This window comes from Schistocerca cancellata, chromosome 1 (genome assembly GCF_023864275.1).
Source record: "Schistocerca cancellata isolate TAMUIC-IGC-003103 chromosome 1, iqSchCanc2.1, whole genome shotgun sequence".
NCBI lineage: Eukaryota > Metazoa > Arthropoda > Insecta > Orthoptera > Acrididae > Schistocerca > Schistocerca cancellata.
Window position 1 is genome coordinate 170,075,349 of NC_064626.1, and position 24,933 is coordinate 170,100,281.

The 24,933-nt window shown below is 41.5% G+C and overlaps 1 protein-coding gene across 1 annotated transcript in view; it reads left to right on the forward strand.

Annotated features, from left to right (window-relative positions):
- The window catches only part of LOC126154949 (trypsin-1-like), a 69,510-nt gene that overhangs the window by 11,270 nt on the left and 33,307 nt on the right, over positions 1 to 24,933 (forward strand). The window contains exons 2-4 of the mRNA XM_049916200.1: positions 5,909 to 6,007; positions 13,538 to 13,677; positions 23,514 to 23,611. Of these exons, the coding sequence (XP_049772157.1) occupies positions 5,909 to 6,007; positions 13,538 to 13,677; positions 23,514 to 23,611 (337 nt within the window). The remainder of the gene's footprint in view (positions 1 to 5,908; positions 6,008 to 13,537; positions 13,678 to 23,513; positions 23,612 to 24,933) is intronic.

A 24,933-nucleotide genomic window follows, 5' to 3' on the forward strand; every position in this document is an offset into this window, starting at 1 on the left:
ATTAGTACTCATTAGTCACAGGGTTATAGCATGGTGGTACCACATGTCAAATACATCAGACTACCATGGAACAATACTTCCCGATTGAATCTCGTTGCTGTCCGATATAGCAGCCACCTTCCCGGTTTCTCAAGGAGCCTTTCACAATTAATTTATAATGAAGCATATGAGCCACATCTAAAATATGAAAGTGGTTCGCCTCACTAGTGAAATATTAAATATTTCAGTTTTCAGAGTATATCACCTTTATGCTACTGGGAAGCACTAGGCTCTTTAAATAGCTTTGTCTGAGAAATGTGAACCCTAAAAATTCGCCTGGTCTCAAGATTTTTGACGATGAAGGTGGCCAGCGTCATTGAGCGAAGGATCTGAACTGAGCCCACAAATATAGGCAAGAGTTCCGCCATCGCGTTATGTTCCTCACGGCTCACTGCTGCAAAATTCTTAATCCAGACACTGTCGTCAGGCTTTAACGAGATGGCCGCCTCTCAGCATAATAAGTGGCTCTCTAGCTTCTCATGGACGAGCTTTACATTACTCCTCGCACGTTTTCATTTAGCTCCAATTTGGGCAGCATCAGCTTTCTCAGGAGAACGCCTGTAGATTGGACAAGTGAAGGTTTGGCCTAAAAGCGAACATAAGGGCGGCTGGTATTTGTTTATGGATGTATTGAACACATACGTCAACAGAGGTAATGAGCTATCCCGACGGATACGATGTTTATGGTGGAAACCGATAAAGGCTACTCGCAAATTCCGACTCACTCCTCTGCAAACGACGGATTGGGGAAATACACAGCTGTTGTGGAGTGACTGCTATCAGTTTCAAAATAGAATTTGTGGAAAGCTGCAGAGGCGAAATTCGGAGAGTGATCAGTAACTAATAGTGTATATAGGTCAAACGTTCCAAATACGTATAGAGTAAAGGCATTTCGTAACCTGGGAAGTAGTACCATACTTCAGAGTCAACCAACAGAAATGTATGAATGCGTCCACACATGAGTGTGTACCAGTACTCTGTCTCACGAACTTGGGAATAGCCCCACATGATCAACATACATCCACTCCGATGCCAGGAACCCTTGGCCATTATTCAGTGATAGCCTACTAAATGCACACGTCGTACAGGTCGATACAAAGCCCCCAATCTGCTCGTCCATGGCTTTCTAGATGAACTGCTTCCTAATCTTCATCTTGGTCCCGCCGATGACCGTCTACAAGGTATCATATACTTCAGTAAACCTATTTTAACCGCATGACTTCCCCGTGAGGTGCAACATAGTGAGTTCCCCTTCAAAAATTACGGTCTAACCGTTTCCCCTTTCCTGATTGTCTCATTCAGCTCACTTAGCTCCAGGTCGGAATCTTGTTGTTCTGCAACATCTTTATAAAGCAGGGGACATCCCCTTAAGACTGGACGAACTATATGGCCTGAGGCATCACGTTCATTGGGTTCACAGACCCCTTTGTCCAAGAGGCGATCTTGTACCTTCCTGATCACCTTACTTAGGCCATATGCGACAGCATACTCTACTTAAACTTGCACTGAAGTGCAGAAATACTCATACCCCCCTCGTCATACATCTGTTACGTCTCGGCCATACTACTATCCAGTTAAGGGTCTGGTTATGGCTTTCTAACAAGAATGGGCCAAGCTTAAGACAGATTTTAAGCTCCTCAACTCTGAACAACTCCGCCAGTATCACTTCCTCGTATACAGAATATTTGGCTTTAAGCGAGAAAAGGGCACGTGAAGTGTAAGTAATAGGCAGCTGCTTCCCATTGTCGTCCTGTAAAAGTACAGCTGCGACACTCGCCATCGATGCAACGGTGTGGAACATAAACTCCTCATTGAAGTCGAGCATGACTAACACCGGGGCAGTTGCCAAAGCCGCCTACCATGCCCCAACGCTGCTTCATGAGACGCTTCCCACTCAAACTTACAGTTACAACATCGTTATCTTAATGTATTGTAACACCAACATTTACAATTATTTAATAAAATGTAAGATAACTTATATGGTTGGCCAATAACTTTAGAATTCTTCTTTAAGAACGTTAAAACGCAAAAACAGAGATAAAAGACATCACCTAGTATCTATGTTCCTCTAAAAACACCAGCCTTAACACATACTCCCATATATTTTGAATTTCGAGCTAGCAGTTACAGCAAATATACTTCAAACCGGCCCAACACTAGTTTGAATGAGGGGTCGCAGTAAATACACAAAAATGGAAAGAGTCCCGAAAAGGTAAGTGGCATTCGTTAAAAAAAACCACAGTCGTCACTTTACATCAATTAATAATAATAATAAGGGTTCGCAGTTAGCCCATTCACCAGACTTAATTAGCCGACAGTGTCTGTAACCCAGCGCACCTTAGCAGGATACAATTTCTTGTGATCCAAATATCTCATATAATTTGGAAAAAAAAAGATCGCACTACGGCGTCTGTAACCCACCCAAGTATCCTCCAGCCAGCGTATGATCAGAAACGATTGTGACAACACTGTAACCTATAATATGAAGCGAGGAAACATCGAGCTTAGCAACGATAGTGTCATCTGAATGTCAAAGTCACAAAATATCGGCTATTCCCATCCTGGACGAAGTCTACGAACCATAACCACAAGCGCTTTACTATGTGGGCGCACAACACGATCCTCCGCTCATCAAATGTCTCAATTTCATCGACGTTCATTTCGTCAAAAGACAAAAAAAACACACACACACACACACACACACACACACACACACACTTTCGATGTCAGGCAGTGACTATCCTTTAGCTTTCATCAAAAATAACATGGCACTCAACGCTCCAGGACGGCAATGGAACGAATGTCAGGATCATATCTGATGACTTTTCAGCCCATGAGGTCGTCAGCAGAAGCCCATAGTGAAGTCTTGTATAAACATTAAGATTTTAAGAGCATCTCAGTAGCATGCACATGAAATTTCAAATTGGTCATGAGCTTACAGTTTGTAGTAATTACTAAAGCATTCGGTATTTGAAGGTTACCAAGACAGGTACTAAAAGGCGACGGCCTTAAATAATAAGTGTCAGGCGGTAGAATTAGTGAATAGACTTTTTGCATTGAAAGTGATTTGTTCACCAGTCTGTAGTACAGTATAAAGAAAAGTCGTTGTTTAACTTTGCTATCGAAATTCTTGAAAAGTGCTTGACCAGTTTACTTTAAATTTATATACGATAATGTAACAAACGTGCGGACAGACACCGGTTACGTATTTTTTTAATATGTATGGCATAAAACTACCGTTTTCAGATTAAAACTATACGAAATAGCGTCATTGAAGCTACTATTCTCACAGATCTAGCAGCAGGAGACGTTTCTCATACCCGTAAGCCAATTATGGTGGAGAGAGATAATGGAGAAGGACACACACAGAGAGAGAGAGAGAGAGAGAGAGAGAGGAGAGAACATTCGGACGTATATCCGAGTCCCATACATATTTAGTAATTGCGAAGCACTGCCCTATTCGCTAGAGAAATTATAAAATGATCAAGGCAAACAAGTCGGGATATTGCTGGTCGTACCAAACTGTGCGCCGCAGCATAATTACAAATAATCATACGTAGCTGTGCAGTCTCTCCAGAAACGTTTCACTCTTAGGAGACGGGGTACAGCTACAGTCTCAGGATGTTTCAAACGACGACTTGCATGTTCCCAGTTAGTTTTCCGAATTATGTACGAGATGACACCGTTGAATAGCGATAATCAAGTCGCAACGAAAGGGGTAGTGGAAACGTTGGAGTGGGGAGCATGGCGGGTGTCGCATGGCTCACTCGTAACTTTAGCTACGTTTGACTGTGTGGTGCCTCCTATGCTACCTCCTACAGTTGCTGCTGGGGACTCTACAGCTGTGTACCTTCTCTATTCTACGGCACTTACTTAGAATAATGTTCACTTTCAGTGACGCTCCCAGCTTGTACTGAAGCAGTTCACCTTGTCTGCAAGACATCATTCGGATTTCATTACTACGCTGTCACGCGTCCTGGTCAGCGTGTATCTTTTATTAAATGGATTATGCTTTCTTTCAAAAGCATGTCATGGAATGATATTCACTCACTATAGATGTGCAGAGCTAGCTACACTATGTGATCAAAAGTATTCGGACAACCCCAAAAACATACGTTTTTCATATTAGGTGCATTGTGCTGCCATCTTGGGAGTGACCTCAGTGGTCACTAGACATCGTGAGAGAGCAGAATGGGGCACGCCACGGAACTCACGGACATCGAACGTGGTCAGGTGATTGGGTGTCACTTGTGTCATACGTCTGTACGCAAGATTTCCACACTCCTAAACATCCCTAGGTCAACTGTTTACGATGTGATAGTGAAGTGGAAACGTGAAGGGACACGTACAGCACAAAAGCATAGAGGCCGGTCCCGTCTGTTGACCGACAGAGACTGCCGACAGATGACGAGGGTCGTTAAGCGTAATAGGCAGACATCTATCCAGACCATCACACAGGAATTCCACACTGCATCACGATCCACTGCATGTACTATGACAGTTAGGCGGGAGGTGAGAAAACTTGGATTTCATGGTCGAGCGGCTGATCATAAACCGCACATCACGCCGTAAATGCCAAACGACGCCTCGCTTGGTGTAAGGAGCGCAAACATTGGACGTTTGAATAGTGGAAGAGCGTTGTGTGGATTGACGAATCACGGTACACAATGTGGCGATCAGATGGCGGAGTGTGGGTATGGCGAATGCCCGGTGAACATCTGCCAGGGTGTGTAGTGCCAACAGTAAAATTCTGAGGCGGTGGTTTTATGGTGTGGTCGTGTTTTCCATGGAGGGCGCTTGCATCCCTCGTTGTTTTGCGTAGCACTATCACAGAACAGGCCTGCATTGATGTTTTAAGCACCTTCTTGCTTCCCACTGTTGAAGAGCAATTCGGGGATGTCGATTGCATCTTTCAACACCATCGAGCACCTGTTCATAATGCACGGCCTGTGGCTGAGTGGTTATAAGGCAATAACATCCCTGTAATGGACTGGCCTGCACAGAGTCCTGACCTGAATCCTATAGAACACCTTTGGGATGTTTTGGAACGGCGACTTTGCCAGGCCTCAGCAACCGACATTCTCCTCAGTGCAGCACTCCGTGAAGAATGGGCTGCCATTCCCCAAGAAACCTTCCAGCACCTGATTGAAGGTATGCCTGCGAGAGCGGACGCTGAAATAAAGGCTAAGGGTTGGCCAACACCACACTGAATTCAGCATCACCGATGGATGGCGCCACGAACTTGTAAGTCCCTTTTAACCAGGTGTCCTGATACTTTTGATCACATAGTGTAGGTACCAAAAGAACTATACATGCTTTTGCATACTAGGGAGCCTGAAAGTGGCACGCATGATATAGCCGCTGTTTAAAATAGTCTAAGGTAGAGTGGTTTCGTTCAGCTTGGGAAAAACAGAAGGCACTACATGTGGCGACCAGGTAAAGACCCGTAATTCATGCACGAATGAGACTACGTTTTATTATAATGTAAGTTATTAACTGTCGGTGTGATAGGCCGAGGGAACAATTTGAACGTAAACGAGGATTCTTGCGTTACTTTGAAACTGCCGGAAATTTATTAAATTATGAATAAATTGACGATATAGTCAACCGAACGTGTATTATGGCTTTTTTAACACTTTAGTATCGACACGAGTTACTTGTATTACTTATCTTTTATTTATTCAAAGTTTTCTGCCTGATCAGTTTATGGCATTACCGTCCATCACCTGCGCCTAGAGCGCATACAGTTAATGAGTATAAAAACGCATCATCAAGTCTGTTATTATAACTTCTTGTGCTATTTCCAATACCAACATACAAGTAGCTGTACACGACCCCCTCACTCACGCCTCCACTTGTTTCCTTTCAGCGGCCGAGCTGCCTATTCGTCGCATCCCGCACAGCGGAATCCACCGGGGGTTCGGCCGCTTCCGCGGCCGCATCGTCGGCGGCCAGGACGCCACCAAGGGTGAGTGTGAGCACTTCAGCTCTGCAGTTAGACTCCACCTAAGAGCTCAGCAAATCTCCACGCTGTAAAATGCACGGACTGTTTTGCCTCAACTGTGCCTCAGAAAGTGTCAGTAAGTAGCTTAATATCACGCAGAGAGGTCCTCGTTGGAGCAAGAAATCTGGCCTCGGATGAAGAATTTCTACGCTGCAGGAACTGTTTTTCAACAAAACCTACAGATAAATGAATATGTGGTAGACTGATCGCACATTGTTCTAGTGATTATCGAAAGATATTTATTTGTAGGTAGCAATATTTCAACTGTAAAGTGAATCTGAGTGTTATACCAAGAGCAACATGGAAGAGGTCACCTGATCTGGCTGTTCCCGAGACTGAAAGACGCGGTGAAAGCTTCCGTCACACAATGCCAGACAAAATAAAGCAGAAATATGTATCTGCGCGAGAAGTGTGCGTAATCGGAAAGGTGGCTACTGCAAGTTTACGGTAAATAAATAAATAAAACCGCGATGTCACTGGAACAGAAATAGTACAGTAGATAACTGGAGAGTCCAATCTCTATTTGGGAAAGTTCACTTCAGAAGGGGATGAAAAATAAAATTGCAATTGGTGGGAGGCGCCTGCGTAGTGGTCGCCAGTGACGTCAGGTAGCTTACTTTACATTAACTTAAACTCAAAGCACATCGGCACTGACCGGCCGTCGTGTCATCCTCAGCCCACAGGCGTCTCTGGATGCGGATACGGAGTGGTATGTGGTCAGCACACCGCTCTCCCGGCCGTCTGTCAGTTTACGAGACCGGAGCCCCTACTTCTCAGTCAAGTAGCTACTCAGTTTGCCTCACAAGGGCTGAGTGCACCACGCTTGCCAACAGCGCCCGACAGACCGGATGGTCACCCACCTAAGTGCTAGCCCAGCCCGATAGCGCTTAGATTCGGTGATCTGACGGGAACCGGTGTCACCACTGCGGGAAGGTGGTTGGCACTTTACGTTAACTGGGAGTGAAAAGAAAGTTCAAATGTGTGTGGATTCCTAAGGGACCAAACTGCTGAGGTCATCGGTCCCTAGACTTACACACTACTTAAACTAATTTATGCTAAGAACAACACACACAACTACGCCCGAGGGAGAACTCGAACCTCCGGCGGGAGGGAACGCGCAATCCGTTACATGGCGCCTCAAACCGTGCTCTTCCGCGCTGCTAACTAGGAGTCAACATACGAGTAAAACATAAGATATTATCAAAAGCAAAGATCACATAACTGAATTCCAGTCTTCATGTTCTCTTATTACATAATACACGACCCATGTCAACTCACACGTCTCTTTACATTTGCCTTCTTATTGTATTATGGTTTTTAATATATGAAGGTGTATTTTTATGTGATGGGTGTGTGTATACCGCGTTTAAAGAAGAGAATATGATCATTGCAAGTGGAACGCACTTCGGGAAACAGACTCATTTACACCGTTAGAGAATTTGGCACTCTTTCTTTTCTTCTTTAGGTAGTGACATTATTTGTTTTGTTGCATTTTAAATTGATAAATCGCCGATGATTGTAGTTTGATTCTGTTCGTAGCTCTGTCGCGGCTTACACTGCTGTAGTGGGTAACCGTTACTGTGTTACCACATATACAGTACCTCACACTTCTTCTTCTATCTACAATGTAATTATGCAACGTGACGTTGTTTTACTGAGATATTTATGATATTCTGAAGCTACTGCCAATCAAAGCTAGTCTGATGCAGTCTCCACTTTCGAACCAAGACCACTGACCGACTCAGCTGTCTGCTTTGCTTCTGTATTAAAACCAGCAGCTGCTCTTTCTGCTCCAAGCTGGCTGAACGTGGAACCCTCTCGGTATTGCACAAGTCGTAACTATGTGCAGCACACAGCTTCTGTTTCTACGTATGCCTGCTGAATCCACTACTACAGTCTTGAAGCTGCCATCATTATGCAAAAATGTTAAAACATTGCAGTTCTTCGTGATGCCTCAAGTATGTACCAGTTGATTATAAAAGACAGTGCTCACTACCGACTCCAATTGCGAGAACAGTTGAAGTTTTTGGTAGCTACAGCCAAATACCTACACTTTTAATTGTAATCTGCGCCCACAGTTCTTGATGCCGCATTAATGTTCTGCAGTCGAGAGCTTTACAAATTAAGACGGCACCCTAGAGCAGGAGACTTTTTCTGCTGTTACAATGTGCAGTTTCTCTGTCAGAACTGTGTTTTGTCTCAACAGCTGTAAGGTATAGAGCGAACGAGATGGCAAGATGGTCAGAGGGCTAGACTTGAATTCCGAAGGGCAGAGGTTCACTTTTCCATCATCAATTTTCATAGTGTTCCTAACTAATTACAAATGACTGCTGAAATTGTAGTTTAAACATTCTTTTCGGACTGGTCATAATTAATACTCCGTCTCTCATAAAATCACTGTCGATCTGGCATTAACCTCTAACCTACCTTCCTTCACGCAATTCATAGAGCTCCATTATTCTCTACCCCTAAGCCTCCCAGCATTTCTCTGTTTTACGGTTTGAGGCGCCATGTAACGGATTGCGCGTCCCCTCCCGCCGGAGATTCGAGTTCTCCCTCGTGCGTAGTTGTGTGTGTATTTTCATAGCAGTCTGTTCACCGAACTTCTTGGAGAAATCTTACTGCCGCGTTTCCTAACAGTGAGACATTTACTCTTCTACGGGCTTAGTCAGTTCGTTAATGAAGTCTAAAAACTCTTCTTTCGAGACGCCCTCCAATTGCATTCAGAGCGTGTTTCAGAAATTACATCCACTTTCACAACGCGCCCCGCAAAAGTGATAAAATGTTGAGAGCGCTCAGGTTCATCGAATAATATATTTCGAGCACACAGTCCGTCACGCAGGCCCCCCACACAGAGTTATTCTTCGGGAGGAGGGAGTGTGCAAATTGGAAAGCTAATTTTACCTAGTATGACTATTTATATTATAATATAAATACAAATTCCATCAATCATTTTAATAGACCAGCCAGGCGGATAAGAATTGATTTGCTGTTTTCATTCGCCTTAAGTGATCCATAAACTAGTTAAAAGCTCAAAACTACTAGATAAATATATATTTAATTTACAGCAATGTTACTGAAATGTCATCTCACATAGTAAGCAGTAGAAAACAAATACCTCGAAAAATTCAAAGAAACTAACAAGAGATTACAAAAAAAAAGCCTAGTCGTCGAGGGAAAATGTTAATTATAACTTCGGGATTCACGTTAATGTGTTGGTTAATGGAACTCATTTCATGATCAAGAATGAATAATATGAAGAAAGAATTTTGGTACTAGAAAGTTTCCGTTGTATCTACTATAAGCCCACACATTTCGAGGGAGGGGGCGGGAGGTGGACAGGGCGGGAGGGGGGGGGGGTAGGAGCACTGGAACCCTGGGTCACCCACTGCCTAGAGCCTGGCTATCAACAGAATGTCTGCCTGGAAGATTGTCAGATAACCAAGCATTTTTAAGTGCTGCTGCTAGACTTTCTTTTTTGTATGTGAATGCTTCATTAAGAAAACAAATATGAAATAAACGTTCCTAACTGAGATTTTGTGCACCTCTTCTCAGTGTCAGTAATTTTCTTCATCGTTAGCATCTCGCCTTCTGTGGTACTTTTTCTTCTTCTGTATTTTTAGATGTTTGGTGACAGATTTCGCCGACTCTATTTTTTGAGACCCGCTGCTGAGTGTGTAGGTTCTGGGCCCGAAGAGTTTTTCGTGGAAGACGTGTATTCAGAAGTTCACCCAGAATTTTCGTTTCTAAAAATAGTGAGAGAGACAGATATGTCTCATAGGACCTCAAATGTAGCGCTGTTACGCGAAGAGTTATTTTGAAATTTGAATTTCTCATCGAGAGGCACTTTTAAGTCTTATAGCTCATCATTTGTCTCCATGTCACCCTCCCACTTTTTCAGTTCATGTTCATTCTCAGAAAGAGAAGAAAGATTTTAGGGAATTTTTTAAGGTTTCTAGAGATTTATTTTGGTTCGAAAACTTACTGTTACACACAAACAGAAGTAGAAATAGTGCCATAATAGTTTACGCAGTAAAAGTTTTACACTTGGCATATAGTTAAGGAAGAATTTGAAGTGGAAGACATTATTGTCACATCATGAAGTCGAGTTGACTGGTTAGTCTCATTACGAAATATGTGAGATTCACCAATTTGAATATATAGAATATTTTGCGCAAGTAATATACATTCTATTTACTTGCTTCAACTGATGATGGCAGAAGGCATTTTCATTGTTTTGAGGATCCACAATAGGTACTTTATCTTATAATAAATCAGACTTTGTTTTCATCATACTGTCTCGTTGACGTTACTGTTGCTGATCTGACCTTTGACCAGCCAAAGTAAGCTCTGCTTTGTATCGTATAACGTGTTTTCCGGCATAGTTACCTGTACGTTGGATAAACTGATCTGAAGCTGACTTTCTTTTTTGATTGCGTACTGCATATAATACAGTGCAGTTAAATACTGCCTTGTTTAATCTACTGCTCTGTCACTATTGAAGCGGGCTACAAGTGGCATGAAGGCAACTGAAACCACTGCATTAAAAACGCACAATGTTTATCCACAGGACACATGGCCTGTAATTGAAAAAGTGTCATAATGATGTCTCCATTGGCAAAAATTTCCGGATTAGTCGCCGATTCTGATTTCTGGGAGTGGACTACTAAGGAGGAGATAACCACGAGAATAAAGATTGAATGGCGAACAGAAGGGTAACATTTTACGAGGTGGATAGAGGAGAAGTTAACCATGAGAAGAGAGATTGGAAAAGGAATGGAAAGGTAACATTCTACAAATCGGAGACTGGAATGTCGGAGGTTTGAACTTGGTAGGGAAACTAGTAAATCTCAAAAAGGAAATGCAAAGGCTCAATGTGAGTATAGTGGGGGGTCAGTTAAGTGATATGGAAAGAAGATAAAGATATATGATGAGACACATATATTTTCATATGATCATGGCAGTAGAAAATGTTTTAACGGGATCGGATTCTTTACGAACAGGAAGGTAGAACAGAGAGTGACCACTGTGAATAGTTTACAGATAGGCTTATTCTCAGCAAACTCGACAACAAATCAACGCCAGCGACAACAGCTCAGGTATACTTGATGACGTAACAAGCAGTAGATGAAGAGATACAGAAAGTATACGAGGATATTGAACGTGTAATTAAGTGTATAAATGGAGAGTTAAATGTAACAATCTTGGACATTTTTACGGGAAGAAAAATAAAATAAAGTTACGAATGAATATGGGATGGGTAGCAGGAATGAACGAGGAGAAATAGTAATTAAGTTCTGAAGTAAAATTCAGCTAGTAACGTCGAATACACTGTTTAGAAATCTTAAGGGAGGGAGGCATATTTGAAGAATGATTGGAGACGCTGTACAGTTGCGGATGGATTTCATCATAGTCAGCCAGAGAATCCAAAATCACATATTTGATTATAAGACGAGCCCAGTAGTCCATATAGACTCAGATTTGTGACGAAGAGTAGTTTGAAGTTCGGGAGAATTGTCCGGAGGAATCAATCTGAAGTAGTGAAGAATAATCAGTTGGAGAGGCACCAAGGCGAAATGGCAGCAGGAAAACCGAGAAGACATCCAAAAAGAAATGGTCGTCAGGAGGAATAATCAATAATGCAATCTTTCGTGCAATTAAAAGCAATGACATCAAGCTTATGAGTTCAAGAGGAGTTCCATTGTTAAACGCCTAGAAGAAAGCGGATAGAAACAACAAGCAGCAGAAACGAGACTGGTGACAAACTTAATATCAAAACTGATAAACACGAAGTAATCAAACTGGAGGAATTCTGCAACTAAACTTATGGCGGGCGAAGCAAGGGGGCATAAAAAGCAGAGTAACACCTGCAAAGAGGCTAAACGAAGCTCGCTAGCATCAAATATCGGCCTTAATGTGAGGAAGAATTTCTGAGTCTACGCGTTTGGAGCACGGCTTTGTAGGGAAGTGAATGACGTACTGTGGAAAAAGCTGAAAACAGATGAATTGGTCTTTGACATGCGGTGCTGTACAAGGTTGTTGAAAATTAGGCGTCCTGGTAACATACGAAAGGAGATTCTCCACAGAATCGACAAGGAGAGAAGCACGTAGAAACCACTGACAAGAAGAATGAATTCTGTGATAGGAAGTACCGGGTGATCAAAAAGTCAGTATAAATTTGAAAACTCTACCGTTATCGGGCCTTTTTTCTTCGAGGAAATGCGGGATTCTGGTTTTGTAACTGCTACCGTGACGGGTGAGAGGTACGCCGATATGTTACAGTATCGCATCATCCCCAGCCTGGCTGATAAACACCTGCTGGAACGTACGATGTTTATGCAGGATGGCGCTCCACCCCATATTGCTAGACGCGTGAAAGATCTCTTGCGCGCGTCGTTTCGTGATGTGTGTGTGAAATCTTATGGGACTTAACTGCTTAGGTCATCAGTCCCTAAGCTTACACACTACTTAACCTAAATTATCCTAAGGACAAACGCACACACCCATGCCCGAGAGGACTCGAACCTCCGCCGGGACCAGCCGCTCAGTCCATGACTGCAGCGCCTGAGACCGCTCGGCTAATCCCTCACGGCGTTTGGTGATGATCGGGTGCTCAGCCGCCACTTTCGTAATGCTTGGCCTCCCAGGTCCTTAGACCTCAGGCCGTGCGATTATTGGCTTTGGGGTTACCTGAAGTCGCAAGTGTATCGTGATCGACCGACATCTCTAGGGATGCTGAAAGACAACATCCGACGCCAATGCCTCACCATAACTCCGGACACGCTTTACGGTGCTGTTCACAACATTACTCGACTACAGCTATTGTTGACGAATTATGGTGGACAAATTGAGCGTTTCCTGTAAAGAACGTCATCTTTGCTTTGTCTTACTTTGTTACGCTAATTATTGCTATTCTGATCAGATGAAGCGCCATCTGTCGGACATTTTTTGAACTTTTGTGTTTTTCGGTTCTAATAAAACCCCATGTCATTTGAAGCATGTGTGTCAATTTGTACCTCTCTATCTACATTATTCCGTGATTTATTGAGTTTTCAAATTTATAACGACTCTTTTATCACCCGGTACTTTAAGGCATTAGGGAATAACTTCCATGATGCTAGAAGGAGCTGTAGGACGTAAAAACTGTAGAGGGATACAGAGATTAGAATATATCCGACAAATAACTGAGGGCTCTGGATGCAAGTGTTGCTCCGAGATGAAGAGGTTGGCACAGGAGATGAACTCGTGGCGGACAATGTCAGAAGGCTGATGATCCAAGAGAAGTCATTATCTCTCTATATCCTACGGTATCGCAGTGCTGGGCCCGATAGTTCGTTAGATGGTAATTACAGTTAGCCTATTTTTCGAACATCTTCATGTATTTTAACTATTGTCTAACAAACTGTGGCTCTAAAATGATTACTTACATCTACAACAGCAACTGAGGCTGTCGCCACCGATTAATCTTCAATGAATACTCACGTACCTTTGCAGGGCAGTTTCCATACCAAGTATCGCTGCAGTGGGTGGTGCTGGGCATATCTTCTCACACGTGTGGTGGCTCGATAATCAGCACCAAAGCCGTCCTCACAGCTGGACACTGTACCCAATCTGGTTTGTTGGCATACTATGTGGTGAGTAAAGGAATGGATGTCATGAACCAGACAGTCTAGAATTTTGTGTGTGTGTGTGTGTGTGTGTGTGTGTGTGTGTGTGTACATATATGTGTGTGGCCATAGACATTGGATAAATCCATTCTACACTTAAGCAACACCACAGAAAACCAAACATAACAACATGGTGCAGTTTGTGCGCTGTGCTGACAAATATTCCTCAGTAAAAAGCTAAAGCTCCGCAGACTGGTCCTAACATGCCATTCGTTGCACACTGGAAGCTTTTCTTAATGGTGAAGGCAGAACAACTACTTTATCGGCAGATTAGTATTCACACTGCGAACAACGCCTCCACATACGATGTAATAAAACGTATGTACTGAGCAGGTGAGTGTCGAGGTCGGAACAGTTGGTACAACATGTATTCTCAGTTAAAAGTGCTGCATGTAGGTGAATACGTATATGTATTGTACACCTTTAAGATGTCTCAATAAATGGTGGGAATGCTCCCCTGGCAAAAATGTACATTTAATTTACGTATTTGACAGAAATAAGTAAGATATCATTTATATAATATTACTAGCGGAGTTCCCAGGGTTGCTCCTGTATGTATTTATGTATCTGCTCATCTATTAGTTCTTCTCCTTCTTTTCTCTCTCTCTGTCCACCACCTCTTTTACCCCCTCTCTATCCATTTCCTTTACTCCCTCTCTCTGTCCACTGCTTCCATCCCCCCCCCCTCACTGTCTGTCCCCCTCATTGTCTATCCATCTCCTCCTGCCCCCTCTATCTGCTGCTCCCCCTCTGCCCATCTGCTCCTTCCCACTTTGTCCATCTACTCCTCGACCTTCTAACCCCATCTCCTCCTCCTCCTCCTCCTCCTCCTCTTCTTCTCTTTGTCCATTTGCTCGTCTCCCTTTCTCTCTTCATCTCCTTCTCCTCACTCTGTTTGTTCCTCCTCCCTCCTCTCCCGGTCCATCTTCTTCTCTCCCTTCTTGCTGCTCATCTACTCATCTACTCCTCTCTCCTCTGTCTGTCAATCTCTTCCTCTTTTCTTTCTCTACCCATCTCCTCTTTCCCTCTATCTGTATCCGTCACATCCGCCCCCCCTTCTACTCTCATCCAATTCCCAGTAGGAGGGTGGTGGTTCTTAAACTCACAGTATTTCTTTCCAGATCGTAGCTAATTTTGATACCAAGTTAGTTTGAAATTGTTCCATAGTTTAAAATCTGGTTTGTAACCTAGGCTTTGCAACCATACACACATGGCGGATATACTTCACATACATGTAACATATTTCTTAAGTATCTGTACACGCATTTCACCTGTATCTCTAGTCAATTTCTCCCTGCATTTTCATTATGACGCAGGTTAATATTTATGGCGCCGTATTTCCTCAACTCTGTGCTGTACGATGATAAAATTTTGGAGGTTAATCCAGTTCAGTCGTTCATGTATCTACTATTTGCAATGTGTGTCGTGAATAGTTAGCAATAAAGAACTAATAAATTAAAACGTCATGCATGATACGGCATCTCAGAATTTGATGTCATATATCCTGAACTGTGTCCTACCATAATATATTTTTCTGGGTGTATTCAGCGGCATATGCGCGTACTGCCTATGAAATGTGATCGAACAGAGTTAGTAGTAAAGAAGCAATAGCTTGAAACGTCATGATTGATGCGGTTGTTTTTCAGGCATTCCAGAGAGTGATGTCATGTCTTCTGAAATTTGTGTCGTACAATGACATATTTTTGTAGGTACGTTTAGCGGAAAATGTGGATATTGTCTGCCAAGTGTTGTTAATAGACTTAGTAGCAACGAAGCATTAAATTTAAACGTCTTGCTTGGCGAGGCAGATTTTCACTGGCCTCAGCGTCTATGATGTCATATCTCCTGAACTATGTCGTACAGTGATATAATATTGCTCGTGCACTCAGTGGCATATGTGAATACCGTCTGTAAAATGTATCATGAATACGGTTAGTAGTGAGCGATTAACTTTTATCTTTTGGTCATTTTGTGGGGTTGTTTCGTTGCATCCAGTACGTAATTATGTACGAAGTTTAGTTGAAATCGTCCGATGGTTTAGGAGGAGATATGGCACACACATACGTACATGTACAAATAAATACCTACGTACACTACTGGCCATTAAAATTGCTACACCACGAAGATGACGTGCTACAGACGCGAAATTTAACCGACTGGAAGAAGATGCTGTGATATGCAAATGATTAGCTTTTCAGTGCATTCACACAAGGTTGGCGCCAATGGCGACATCTACAACGTGCTGACATGAGGAAAGTTTCCAACCGATTTCTCATACACAAACAGCAGTTGACCGGCGTTGCCTGGTGAAACGTTGTTGTGATGCCTCGTGTAAGGAGGAGAAATGCGTACCATCACGTTTCCGACTTTGATAAAGGTCGGATTGTAGCCTATCGCGATTGCACTTTATCGTATCGCGACATTTCGCGTTGGTCGAGATCCAATGACTGTTAGCAAAATACGGAATCGGTGGGTTCAGGAGAGTAATACGGAACGCCGTGCTGGATCCCAACGGCCTCGTACCACTAGCAGTCGAGATGACAGGCATCTTATCCGCATGGCTGTAATGGATCGTGCAGCCACCTCTCGATCCCTGAGTCAACAGATGGGGACGTTTGCAAGACAACATCCATTCAGCAGCATGCACTATCAGCTCGGAAACGATGGCTGCGGTTACCCTTGACGCTGCATCACAGACAGGAGCGCCTGCGATGGTGTACTCAACGACGAACGTGGGTGCACGAATGGCAAAACGTCATTTTTTCGGATGAATCCAGGTCCTGTTTACAGCATCATGATGGTCGCATCCGTGTTTGGCGACATCGCGGTGAACGCACATTGGAAGCGTGTATTCGTCATTGTCATACTGGCGTATCATCTGGCGTGATGGTATGGGGTGCCATTGGTTACACGTCTCGGTCACCTCTTGTTCGCATTGACAGCACTTCTGAATACTGGACGTTACATTTCAGATGTGATACGACCCGTGGCTCTACCCTTCATTCGATCCCTGCGAAACCCTACATTTCAGCGGGATAATGCACGACCGCATGTTTCAGGTCCTGTATGGGCCTTTCTGGATATAGAAAATGTTCGACTGATGTCCTGGCCAGCACGTTCTCCAGATCTCTCAGCAACTGAAAACGTCTGGTCAATGGTGGCCGAGCAACTGGTTCGTCACAATACGCCAGTCACTACTCTTGATGAACTGTGGTATAGTGTTGAAGCTGCACGGGCAGCTGTACCTGTACATGCCATCCAAGTTCTGTTTGACTCAATGCCCAGGCGTATCAAGGCCGTTATTAGGGCCAGAGGTGGTTGTTCTGGGTACTGATTTCTCAGGATCTATGCACCCAAATTGCGTGAAAATGCAATCACATGTCAGTTCTAGTATAATATATTTTTCCAATGAATACCCGTTTATCATCTGTATTTCTTCTTGGTGTAGCAATTTTAATGGCCAGTAGTGTATGTCGTACAATGTTATAATATTGCTGGTACACTCTGTGGCATATGTGAATACTGTCTGTAAAATGTATCATGAATACGGTTAGTAGTAAAGAAGAAACAGCGAAAATGTAGTAAGCGATTAACTTTTCTCTTTTTGTCATTTTGTGTGGTTGTTTCGTTGCATCCAGTACGCGATTATGTACGAAGTTAGTTGAAATCGTCCGGTGGTTTAGGAAGAGATGTGGCACACACATACGTACATGTACACATAAATACCTACATATATCCATTTTATAATATGTATGGTTAACTACTGAGGTTTCATGGATCATGTTTATATACAACCAGCTTGCATATAGTTGATGTATACGTGTCCCGTTGAAGAGTGAAATCGGAACGCAGCTGAATGAGAGTAATTCCAAACATATTTAACTTTAATGTACCATAGTTATTTGATCTTATATTCTGCAGTTAATCCTGGCACGTAATGTGATGGTGATCTAACTTCTATTGAAGCATTTATTTTTAATTTTCGAGTGACAGTAAAAGTTTTGGGTTAATACTTTTATAATTCCAACTCACGTGTATTTCTTCCATATGGCACGTAGATCAAATAAAGAATGTACAACTGACTGCAGTTATCTCTCGGTAAAGTTAAGAGGGCAGTATAGCCCTATCGCTGACGTTTTAGTAAATAATTGTGATATAAAATATTGTTTAGTTCACCAGAAAAGTAATATGGTTTAGTAGTAATGTTGATATTTAATAGTAGACTGTCCATAGCTTCCGCTACCCCAGTTCACTCACGAATAGCACACCGACAGATAGGTCTGAATAGAGTTGGTTTAGTGCAATTATTATGGATCGGTGATGATACGACTGTCAAAAGTTTTATGTTGAGCGGGAGTGCTTTCTGAGATGTGAAGATTCTCCTAGTCGAGCAAAGTACGGCGTGGTACTCAAACTGCATCCAGTAATAACAATGCCTAACACTACCTCTAGTTTTATTTTTGCGCTTATGTCTTTCCTTAAGCACCTATCAGTACTTGGGACTGCAGCCCAGACTCGACGCGGCTGAAAAATAAAACGGTTTCCAAGAATGTGTGGAAAGGAATTTTTTTCTGTCTTCAGTTGAGACTCCTGTAAGAAACACGCTGCAGGATCAGTGTATTGTCCCTGTTCCAAGGTAATCACTGCCACGTGATATACTGCTTGATTCGATATCGCTATAAGAACAATCTTGCTGTGTACACTCTACAGTAGTCGGTGCATGACCGCTAAACAAACTTTGACTGAACACGCACATGCCCAACCCCTGTTTTCATTTATCAAATGTTCTAAATTACCCATCGGAGATGTAAGTAATTGAATTAGTGTTAACCAACTCTATTGGATTTCGCGGCGAGAGACAATCGGGACTCTAAAAGAAAAGTAATTTCTCGCCGTAAGCGTGATGTCTCTGACATCCACCAATGCGGATAGGTACTGAAAACGATGCAAAAGATGATAAGTTACTGACACACTAATTTTGGTATATATGCTAAAACATTTCTAATAATGAGTGGTTTTACTTCACAGTTCCTTAAGCTCGTAGGAGACACCTGTGCACTTTTCTCCGTCTTTCCCTGCGTTGTTTCGTCCGCTTTATCTGTGACCTTGTTACTTATCTGATAACGTCTCAACGTATGTGAACCTACACGCCTCCTCTCGTACAAAGAGCGTCTACTCGGGAGAAGGATTTTTCTATATTGTTTAATAAATGTGATGGACACCTAGTACTCTTTTATCTGTGTAAGATACAGGAATTTATCTTGACGACCAGTTACACACGAACCAATACTGTCCATAGGTTCATGGCACTCGTCCCATGACGTTCCATGTCACAAATCTTTATTATGAAGAATCCGTGTCTGACTACCATGAAGCGACATTGAAAGAAAGGAAGCCAAAGACACAGGATTTGTCACTCAAGACTGAATACTGCAACATTCAAATCCATCAAAAAGAAATGCAAAATACACCTATTTTAAAAATGAGATAAAACTTCCCCCTGGCATCTTCCTAAGAGATACTCTCCACTCCTTCTAAACAATGTAAGCGTAGACCAGAAGAGGTTTACATTGAAATACACAGTGTTGGCGGCAGTCGATAGATACACACCAAATAAATCAATAAGAGATGGTACTCATCTCCATGATACACGAAACAAGCCAGAACGTAGATGCAGAAGCAACGAAAAAAGGATTCCACGTTTAAAAGAACGCCAAATCTCCAGGATCTGCGATGTTTCACTGCAGCTCGACACTTAGCGCAAATTTCAATGCGAAATACTTTTAATGGTTTTCACAACGAAACTCTGTTTCTAAATCTGGCAGAAAATCCAGGGAGATTCTAGTCGTATGTGAAGTACACATGAATAACTTATTGAGGGAGATAGCCTCGGTGTAACGAAGCAGCTTAAATCACTTAATAAAGGGCAGGCCTCTGTCCCAAATTTTATACCAGTTCGGTCCCTTCCAGAGTAGCTAATACAATAGTTCCATACGTAGCAGTCATACAAGTATGCAACCCCTCGCTCACGAAAAATACGTACCTAAAGACTGCACGGGTCACACCAAGACTCAATAAAGGAAATAAGAGTAATCCACTGAATTACAGACCAATTTAACTAACGTCGATTTGCAACAGGATTTTGGAACATATACTGTGTTCGAACATTGTGAATTCCCTCGAAGAAAATTATTTATTAACATGTAGACAACACGGATTAAGAAAATATCTTTCTAGTGAAAAGCTACTAGACATTTATTTACACTAAGTAATGAGTGCTATCGACAGGGGATCTCAAATTTATTCGGAATTTTTACATTTACAGACGGCTTTTGACACCATTTGTCACAAGCGATTTCTAATCAGATTGCGTGCCTGTTCGTAGTAATTGCTGGAAATTCATAGAATAAAACGATAGTGATATCTTACTTTCCCCAAGATAGTGTTATAGGCCTTCTGCTGTTCATGATCTATATAACAGATTTAGGAGACAATCTGAGCAGCCATATTAGATTGTTTGCAGACGATGCTGTCATTTACCGCCTTGTTTAAGTCATCCGATGATCAAATCCAATCGCAAAATGATTTAGACAAGATATCTATATGTTGTGAAATGTGGCAATTATCTCTAAATAATGAAAACTGTAAAGTATTCCAAATGAGAAGTAAAAGGAATGCGCTAAATTTCGGTTACGCAGTAAATCACACAAATATAAAGGACGTGAATTCAACCGAATACTTCAGGACTGCAATTACGAGTAACTTAAATTACAACGATTACATAGACAACATTGTGGGAAAAGTTGACCAAAGACTACGATTTGTGGCGAGGACACTTATAAAATACAACAGGTATACGAAGGAGACTGTATACATTACACTTGTCCACCCTCTTCTGGAGTATTGCTTCACGGTGTGGAGTCCACATCAGATAGGATTGACGGGGGACGTCGACTAAGTTCAAAGAAGGACAGCTCAAATTGTGTTATCGCGAAACAGGGGAGAGAGTGCCACAGAAATGATACGCGAATTGGGGTACCAGTCATTGAAACAAATGTATTTTTCTTTGCGGGGGGATATTCTCAAGAAATTTCGATCATCAACTTAATGCTTCTAAACTGACAATATTTCGTTGGGGCACACGTACATAGAGGGAAGCTTTCATTATAACTAAATAAGAGAAATCAGATCCCGCGCGCTGTTCGAGAATGGATCGGGAGAAAATTAGCTTGAAGGTGGGTCGATGAACCCTCTGCCAGGCACTTAACTGTGAATTGCAAGAGCAGTCATGTAGACATAGATAGAAGTAGATGAAACAGCAACTACCGAATTGGAAGGGCGACCTCGAGCTGTTATACGGACACATCATGTAGAGGCTATACTAGCGAGCAGGGCTAATAGCGCAAAGGGATTTCTTTCAATCGGCAACAAGATCACCAGTGACATGACAGAAGCGTATACCAGTGAACACCAGTACGCATACCATAAAACAATCTTTCTTTTTCCAAAATGTATCAACACGAGCAAAATTTCTGCAAAATTTACATCACACAAGACAAAGACCATAATCTTTAACGTTTCACAAACAGGATATGAGCTGAATTTTATGATCTTATTGTTAGACGTATGGACTTGTTTTTGTCTTTATTTCTTCCACTTCATTTAATATTAAACGGAGATAGTCTGATAAGATTTATTAACAATTACTTCAATGCAGAGTAACTTTGAAAGTAAGCTTGAATCTGGTCTTGATTATCAAAGCTTTTATTTACCAGTGGCCTTCTTTGCTTCATCTTCAAGTAGGTATTACTTCGTTGAGACTTCGAACTTCAATGAAGCCTTGATTCAAGAGAAAAAAAACGCCTAATTTATATTTTTAACCTAGCGATTCCGTAATATATTACAGCAGCGTCAGTGTTGTTATGACCAAATGAAACAATCATTTTCAACTTTTGCAGTACTGTCGTCCTCAGCTACGTACACACACACACACACACACACACACACACACACAGAGAGAGAGAGAGAGAGAGAGAGAGAGAGACAGAGAGAGACAGAGAGAGAGAGAGAGAGACAGAGAGAGAGAGAGATCACAAAAACACATTCAATAGTTGGCAACAACATTCAGTAATTGGTAACACCAACCAAAACAAAACATCAAAACGAATGTCTGAAAACAAAATTTCAAATGGGAGTTACAAGATGCAGAACAGCTACAAGTACGAAAAAAACACAACATGTAGACCAACATCCACGAAATCTGTAAGCAGAAATTTAAATTATTACCTCATCATAGGAATACAAAAAGTGCTAGAACTGCTTACAATCTTCATATACATATACAATGTCCAAAACGTAAACTGAATAGTGTAAACAAAAAAGAATGTACATATTCCAGGCCACTAAATTTGCGTTGCAAAGAATAAAGGCGAAACGCGTATGGCACAAAACCTGTGTTTCACTCATTTGTAAGTAAACCGTCCCAAAATAAAAATTATCAACATACCGTAAAATTGTATCAATCAATAGCCGGCATATTTTCGCAAAATTCCGCAGTATTGTACTGTTTTGTTTCAATGGAAAGAAGGAGTTATCACAAAAATGTCTTTGAGACGACATCGTGTGTACCATAGAACGTGATAATTTACAACAACTATATTGCATTACAACTTTTGCCTTGGCGTTCTTACTTCGCAAGTAAATCATATTTACTGAGATCCAGAAGAAACACCATAAATTGTTAAAAGTTGCTTGCTTCATTCTGTAAGACTCTTCCGTATAAAACAGAGTAGGGGTTTGATAAAAAATGTTATACAAATAATTTCCCTTCTTTTTCCTTTCTAGAACTACTTACCCCCAAGCTAAGTGTAGCGCAATACTAACACCTCTTCCTGTTTCTGAGCACAGCATCTCACTCATTATGGAGGGATGCTGACTCAGTTTTTCAGGATAGCAAATGGGAGATCACCAGTGTTTGTGTGTGTGTGTGTGTGTGTGTGAGTGTGTGTGTGTGAGTGTGTGTGTAGTGAGTGAAGTGTTATGAAACAATGTGTGTATAGTGTGTGCAGTGACTGATAGTGAGATATGAGTGGACAGTGTGCCGTTAAATTATTTAATAAGTTATTTGTAAAAAAAGTATTGTACACCAGGAGTAAATCTAATGACTGTCTCTTACTAGAAGTCTGTAAATATATGTGTATACGAATTAGCTTTTTTTAAATTGATCTAAACTTCTAAATACTTTGACATGTGCTATATCCTTGTAAAAAGAGATCTATGGATGAATAAAGCTATTACTACTACTGATACAAAGCCTGTCGAATGTATGTTTGCGTGATATAATAATGTATTAAGTTTGTTGTCATAAATTGATGACAACGTCTGGCAGTCATTTTTTAAGAACAACACAGTTTTGGTATTGATTACATCATACTTAAATTTAGCTTTTTTGGTTTAATTTCCTACAATGGTTGTTACTACCACAACAAACCACGTTTTCGGTTCAGATTTTTGTGAATTAAGATGGCTGGACTCACTTAATAAGTAAGAGTGCTTCAAATTTTTGTTGGATGATATACGAAGAGTCTGATGATTCTACCATTATTAATTATATACGATTCTGTGCACTCGATTGTTACTGAATGCAATAATAATATCACATATTCAATTCACGTGACGAAATTTGTGTCTGAAGCTATATGAAGCAGAGTGATGAACAGTCAGATCTTTATAAGGAGCTACTTACATTAGCTGATGTGACAACCTTGCAATTTTATTGTACATCCTGTATTTACACATTACAGGCAGTAGCCGGAGAACACGATTTAAGTGCTGACGAAGGGACCGAGCAGACGATCGAAGTGGCAGACCAGATCCTGCACCCTGATTACAAGCCTTGGGGGTAAGGATGCATCACAAGGTGGTGCCTTTTATTTGGCATAAGCTGAGGCCCATGGCTTCTTCTTATTAAAATATAATTCTTTTATAGTTAGAGTAAACTAGAATCTGCGGTAGCTCGTGGTAACTATACAAGTTTATAGCTTCGTTTCTAAATAACTTTTGCAATTCATGTGTCAGTATTAATGGTTTAGGGATAAAGGTTTCATACCATTTTGAGTTAAAAGGAATGTTATTATTCTGTTTTGCACTACAGTATGGCTAGTTTGTCACTAAGGCAACCTTACATTAGTGGATTCTTCCATCACTTCTTGATAGAACAATTTCCTACGTGAATGAAAACATTGATGGAACGTTCTATAGTAATTATGAAACGTCCCATTTTGAAAATTATAAATGACTGTGCTGGTAAAGCTCTTACGTTATTTGATTTTCAAACAGCTGAGCAAAACTGAACGTACTCAGACATTTTTCTCTTTCATTATTCTGATCATCAGTAAACTGACACACAATATTTTTAGCGCAACGCAACCTGACTTTCAATAATCCCTACAAAAGAATGGCCCTGACTAACAATAACCTATACCTTTCACGAAACACTTACCTCATAAAAATCTTCGTTACTCGAACTACTGCAATAAAGTGAGCGCCAATACTGCCAGCTTAATAGTGTTCAAAAGTCATATAATCATCCAGTATTACAAATTTCCTTTTTCTGACGGACACACGTCCAGATCGTCCGCTCTCAAAGTTCTGCCATCTCTCTTCCCACATCCACCACTGCTGTCGGCTCACCTCCAACTGCGCAACGTTACGTGCTGTTCACATCCAACTGCCCAACAGTACAATAGCAAATCTTCCAACTACGCAAATCAGCCATAGACTGCACACAGCAGTCAGTGATTTTCATACAGAGCGCTACGGACGTTACCAACATAAAAACCTAAACAGCCTACTTACAGTTATTTATATTGTTGATCAGTCTTGCTACCACATGATCATCATGGAGCAATTATTATGATGGGACTGTCACCCAAAAATGTAGTGAACACTAGAAATAAATGCATTAAAAAACTCACCTACACTTTCGTTCATAAAAACGATAATTCCTTCCAGATGTTCATTAATACATACTCCTCATAATATACGTGATAATCATCATTTTGTAGCGATGCAAACTTGCAATAAAAAACTCACCTACACTTTCGTTCATAAAAACGATAATTCCTTCCAGATGTTCATTAATACATACTCCTCATAATATACGTGATAATCATCATTTTGTAGCGATGCAAACTTGCAATTAGATTTCTAAATAGGTATCAA